General features: G+C 43.8%; 1 protein-coding gene across 1 annotated transcript; it reads left to right on the top strand.

Annotated features, from left to right (window-relative positions):
* The first annotated feature begins 4,522 nt into the window (after positions 1-4,522).
* On the top strand, positions 4,523-5,467 carry LOC120590946 (olfactory receptor 1361-like). Its single transcript, XM_039848665.1, has one exon. It carries the CDS (start codon positions 4,523-4,525, stop codon positions 5,465-5,467), a length of 945 nt encoding a protein of 314 aa, XP_039704599.1.
* Positions 5,468-6,000: the final 533 nt, after the last annotated feature.

Raw genomic sequence — 6,000 nt, 5'->3', positions numbered from 1 at the left:
ATACAGAAGATAATTAAACATGAGGACCCCAAAGTCAAAGGCAAGCATTTTATCCGCCCCTTGGGCTTTCACAAAATAAGTCCAGTGTTTAAGCCAACACAAACTCCAGAGCTTTGAGAGTTACCAAAGAGAGATGTGGAATTGCTACCATTGAAGCAAGAAAACAAGGTTAATCGTATGTTGGCTGTCCAACGATCAGGAACAGAAATCAGACCTAAACGGATAGGTGTCTGAGTCCAGGTATGTATGAGTTACTGCAGTTTTTTCTAGGGTGTAGAGCCTGTCCTATACACTTAGCACAGGGTCTGAAAGTTAGCTGTAGGTGCTTTACAGAGATGGAGACAAATAGCATCAAATCACATGGTAAGAAAGTGATTCCCTTTTGAATTTTCTCCCAAGCCTTCTGACAATTTAAGAGAAATACTCAGATTGGTGCTATTTCCCTAATTCCTTTCTATGACTTTACATTCTTTTTATGTGTCGTGGTGTACGAAAATTTTTAATAGATGAATTTCAATTAACAAAGTTAGTGAATTAAACAACAGTATTAAGGACACAATAATATAGGTGATAAGTAAATATGATTGACTTTTGGGAGACATTAGATTAATAGCAGGTGAAGGAGAACTATCTTTAAGGTCTCACTCAACCTCAAAGACATAAGGTCACAAAGGGGAACATTAAGAACAGTTATCCATCCTGTCAACAACAACAGCATAAAAACACTGAGTGTCTCATGTAGTCCAGGCATGGTTCTAGAAACTGAGAATATAGTAATACCTGATCTCATGAACTTATATTCTAGAAAAATAGAAAAATAGTTAGATGACAGATGATAGACAGACAGACAGACCGACATAGATTGACAGACTAATATATAAATGGTGCTGAAAATAAAAACAAACCAAAAATAAGGAGGAAGACAGAGACAGGAGTACTATTTTAGATAGGTGGCAAGGGGAAACCCTGAACAGAGATGACATTGAACAGAAATCAGAATGAAGTAAAGGACTGAGGAAAGCAGAGTGGTAACAAGTGAAGAGGCCCTGAGACGGGAACGTGTTTGATGTGTCCAGAAGCAGTGAGGAGGCGATCGTGGCCAACATATGGAAAGTAAGGGGGCGATAGAAGGAGGAGAGAGCAGAGGTCTGGGTCCCGCATAGCCCTATAGAATCTGGCAAGGACTTTGGGTTTTGTTCTGAGCGAGATGGAAAGCCATTAGAGGATCTTGAACAGAGAAGGAACATGGTCTAACTTACGTTTCTTAACGTTCACTCTTGTTGCTACATAGAAACTAATCTCAGACCATTGGAGGTAGGGCAAGGATAGAAACAGCGAGCCCAATTAAAAGACTAAGGCAATAATCTGGATGGAAATAATCATTATTTGGCCCATCAAGATAGCAGTGGACATGGAGTGAAGGTGGTCCCATTCTTGACATATGTCAAAGGTAAAGATGACAAGATTTACCAACATACTGGATGAGGACAACAACAACATAAAAGAGTTAAGGGTGGTGCCAAAGTTTTAGCTTGAGCAATTAGAATAATAAGGTGAGATGACTGAGGAAGCAGCAGGTTTGAGGAGGGGATGGTCAACAAGACAGACTCAGACAAGTTTGAGGTGCCTCTTAGACATCCAAGTGGATGGAGGAGTAGGCAGTTAGACGTAAATAAGTTTGAACTTCAAGGTGAAAATCCCAAAATGGAGATAGAAATTTGGATGGTATTTAAAGCTTTGGGAGTATTGAGACCACTTAAAGAATGAGTGTAAATAGAGAAGAGCTAGGGCTTGAGGAGTCGATGAGGCATCCCAACAGCTGGAGATCAGAAGAATGAGGATGAGCAAAGGATGCTGAGAGCGAGCAACAGTGAGGCAGGAAAGGTGCCAACACAAAACTGTGCTTCAAAACCAAGTGAAGAACATGTCTGAAGGAGGGAGTGCCCCACTATGCCAACTCTGGTTCGTTGGTTTTAGTAAGATGGAGCCAGAGAACTAACCTCAGGTGTAGTAATGGCAGATTTGACAGGGGAAGTTTCATGGCTTAGCGGGGAAGCCTGAAAAGGGGGCTTCTTGAGAGAACAGGACGAAGAGAACTGGAGAATGAGTCCTGACCACATTCCGAGGACTTTTGTGGACAGGGGAAGTAGAGAAATGAGCTGACAGCTAAAAGGAAATGTGGGTGAAGGGTAGATTTTTAAAATTGAGAGATGTCTGCATGCTGACAGGAATGGTCCAGAAGCTAGAGGGAAAATCCTTTCAGTTTTAAATTAGACTCTCTTAGCTTCTGTTTTCTTAACATAGAAGTACTTGGAAAGAGTGTTTTCCTGAACAGTGAGAAGTAGTAACAAGAAAATTTTCTTCTCTCCTATCAGGGGAAGTGGGAGGATTGGAAGGAAAAGAGAGGATGGAGTCACTCTGGTTTGAAAGGAATATAGTGAAGGAAGGAATATAGTGAAGAGCCTTTGTTGCTACACACACTGCCACTCCCGTTCACATGCTTTAGTCAATCTCAGAATCTGCATGTAGCCACATGAACAGGTCCTTTCTCTCCAGACAGGACAGTACTTTTCCACCGCGCCCCTGCTTTACATTCCCTTTCTCTTGTCTCAACACTGGCCACTCCAGGAATCTCTGATCCTTTTACTCAGGTGACTCAAGTTTAAGCATGCCCACTTGTATGTACTTCTTAAGTCAAAGCAGTGAAATTGAAGGAATATTGCTTTGAAATCAGACTGACCTGGAATCAAATTGTGATGCCTTCGGGAAATTATTTAAACCCTCCCAGTCCCAGTTTACTTATCCATAAAATAAGAATAATAATGCCTCTTTATAGGTTGTTGTGAGGATTAAATTAAATACATGCACTTGCTTAGCCCCATAGCTCAGCAAATGTCAATTTCCTAGTCTAAGGGCGATTCCCTATGTGAACATTTTACATTTCATAGAAGTTTCTTGGGAATGAGAACGATGTCCTTTGTTGTTTCCTTATCTCTCACACCACCCAATAAAGAGCTCTTTTAATAAGAACTGATCAAATGAAAATCTCAGTAACATTAAATGTTTCCCTTCATTTTTACTTTTCACCAGATTTCCCTCCTCTTAGGTTCCCGTGCTCCTACAGTTGTCCTTTACCTGAAGATTTCTGCCTCTGGATTGTCAAACACTCGAATTCTTTTAAAAAAAAAAAAAATCAAATCAGTAAAACATTAATTCAAAATGAGCTATTTATCTTCCATGGTAAGGAATTGCTCTCCACACAGGCAAAGAATTCAGTTGGGACCTGCTACATAGCTGAAATCTCCATTCCCCTGTAACCTCCCCAGCTGCACTGGTAAGTTCCTTTGCTCCAGGCAGCCTCTACCTCAACAAAATGGCAGACTGGACAAAGTCCTCCCAAGACAATTCCCGTTTATTTCTCCCTACCCAGTTCCCAGGTGGGCCATCATCCTGTCCCCATAGCTTTTCCATACTGATTTTCCCCATCAGCTCTTCCCCGCAGCCCCAGGAAGCACACTAGCTCCAGTTCTTTCTTTCTCTCCTCCCTGTTTATGATTTATATTCTCATAGGACTCAAATCCCAACTATGTCTTATGAAGCAGTGAAAAATAATTTATATTATATCTAATAAAACTTCAGCTGAGCTTGCACCAAACGATTTTGAAATCCAATTTAGTGGGGTCCCTATGTTGTCCTGATGCTGACTCTGTTACTTTGGGAAATGTTATACCTGTGGTTTCTCTTTGTTATCTGCAGGGGCAACTCTTACCCTTCAGAAGCAAGTCCCTTCCTAAGTAAGCCCAGACAGAAGGGCTGGCTGAGCTGTCCCAGTCAGCAGGCTCTTCTGTCCAGGTTTGCTCTGACCTCCTCCATTGCACAGCATCATCACCAGGACCAAGGTGGCCCAGAGTCAGTGATGAGTGGCAGCTGGAGCACCCTGAGCTCTGGGCTCTAAGTGGGTGGGGAAACAAGAGCAGACAAAATATTCAAGGGGAAGGAAAGTATATAAAAATAATGTCCTATGGTTCTACATATGTGCCACTGTGGTTCCAGAATTCTGCAGAGAAAGGGCCTTCAGGTGGCAATCTTATCAAGAGTAGGAAGAAACTATGTTTCTATAGCTCTTTACTTAATATTGAGACATCAGTTCCTCATATCAGAGTGAGAGTATGACAGAAATTTGGGGGACAAAAACACCCTAAGCAGCCCTCTCGTTGTTGCCACCACTGAGTACCTTATCATATGTCACAAGGATTCTCCTTGGAGGAATGTGAGATGGGGCTCAGGACCAATAGCATTTTGGTGGTGAAATAATGAAAACCCTGACTTTGGGGTCTGTTGGAGCCATAGGACTTTCCTTTGATAGGTGGAAAACATTTTTTGAGGTTTGTACCAAATGAACACAGAGGTGAGGCCAGATGTGAGCTGAGAAACTGTGTAAAAGAAGAAGGGAGACACAAACACCTCTACTCTCTCTATAGCCTGTGCCTGGTCTGGATCTTCCAGCAGGACCAGTAGAGCCATGGAGAGAGGAAACCACACGAGTGCCTCTGAGTTCATTCTCCTAGGGCTCTCCAGCCAGCCTGAGAGGCAGGAGCTGATCTTCTGGCTTTTCCTGGTCATGTACCTGGTCGGAGTAGCAGGGAATTTGCTCATCATCCTTGCCATTGGCTCAGACTCTCACCTTCATACACCCATGTACTTCTTCCTCAGCAATCTCTCCCTGGTGGATTTCTGCTTCATCTCCACCACAGTCCCCCAAATGCTTGTGAACATCCAAATGCAGACTCAGTCCATTTCCTATGGTGGTTGCCTAGCTCAGATCTACTTCTGCATTTTGCTTGCCAACATGGACAACTTCCTCCTGATGGCAATGTCTTATGACCGTTATGTGGCCATCTGCCACCCCCTGCACTACTCCACTATGATGAGTATGCAAACCAGTGCCCTGATGCTGGGGAGCTCCTGGCTCATCGCCGGCTTTCATGCCTTGCTACACACCCTCCTCATGGCTCAGCTGGAGTTCTGTGCCAGCAACATCATCCCTTACTTCTTTTGTGACCTTGTTCCCCTGCTCCAACTCTCCTGTTCCAACACCCAACTCAACCAGCTCATGATTCTGCTGGTGGGAGGCTTGATCGTCCTCATTCCCTTCCTTGGCATTCTCATCTCCTACATCCACATTATGTCTGCTGTGCTCAAGGTCCCATCTGCCCGGGGCAAACAAAAGGCCTTTTCTACCTGTGGCTCCCACCTCACTATAGTCATCCTCTTCTATGGGACCATCATAGGGGTCTACCTGAATCCCTCATCCTCCAACTCAACTGACAAGGATTCACTGGCTTCTGTGATGTATATGGTGGTCACTCCCATGCTGAACCCCTTCATCTACTGCCTGAGAAACAAAGACATGAAGGGAGCTCTAAGGAAACTGTTTGGTGTGAAGATTTTATCCTGTGGGCTGTGACAGCAGAGTTCCCCCTCCGAGCCTTTGTGCTGGAAAAGGATGAACCCCAGGGACAAACTGCACATACAGAGGGCAAGAGGAACACAGACCTCATTATCCTGGGTTGTCACCATGGCCATGATTCCATAAGTAATTTGCAAGTAATTTCTTGGCCCCTGCAAAGACTGCTCAAACTACTGAGAAGGGAATAAACTCTCTCCTAAAGACAGAACCACATAAACAGATGCAAACTAGCTTTATCTGCAGACTTTCTGAAGAGAGCTGAAAAGGCTATACATTCCACATGAAAAAAGATGAACTCATAGAACTCTGTGACCTGTGCCAATACCTCTGTCAAAGGGATTCCCTCTGAAAGCCTCACTCACCCCCATGTTCTTTAAATCCTTAACCCTCATGTATCCCAATTTCCAAACTCTTCTGCTCCACCCCCACTTCCTCAACTATCATCCTCACATTCTGAGTTGAATCTAGCTCTGGGGACAGGCTAATCATCCTCCCCAAAGCTGTCCTACTATTGGCCCTGACCCCTGCTG

Source organism: Pteropus medius, unplaced genomic scaffold (assembly GCF_902729225.1).
Source record: "Pteropus medius unplaced genomic scaffold, Ma_sr-lr_union100, whole genome shotgun sequence".
In the NCBI taxonomy this organism is placed as follows: domain Eukaryota; kingdom Metazoa; phylum Chordata; class Mammalia; order Chiroptera; family Pteropodidae; genus Pteropus; species Pteropus medius.
The sequence above is the reverse complement of the archived record's forward strand: the minus strand, read 5'-3'. Positions and strand labels throughout refer to the sequence as shown.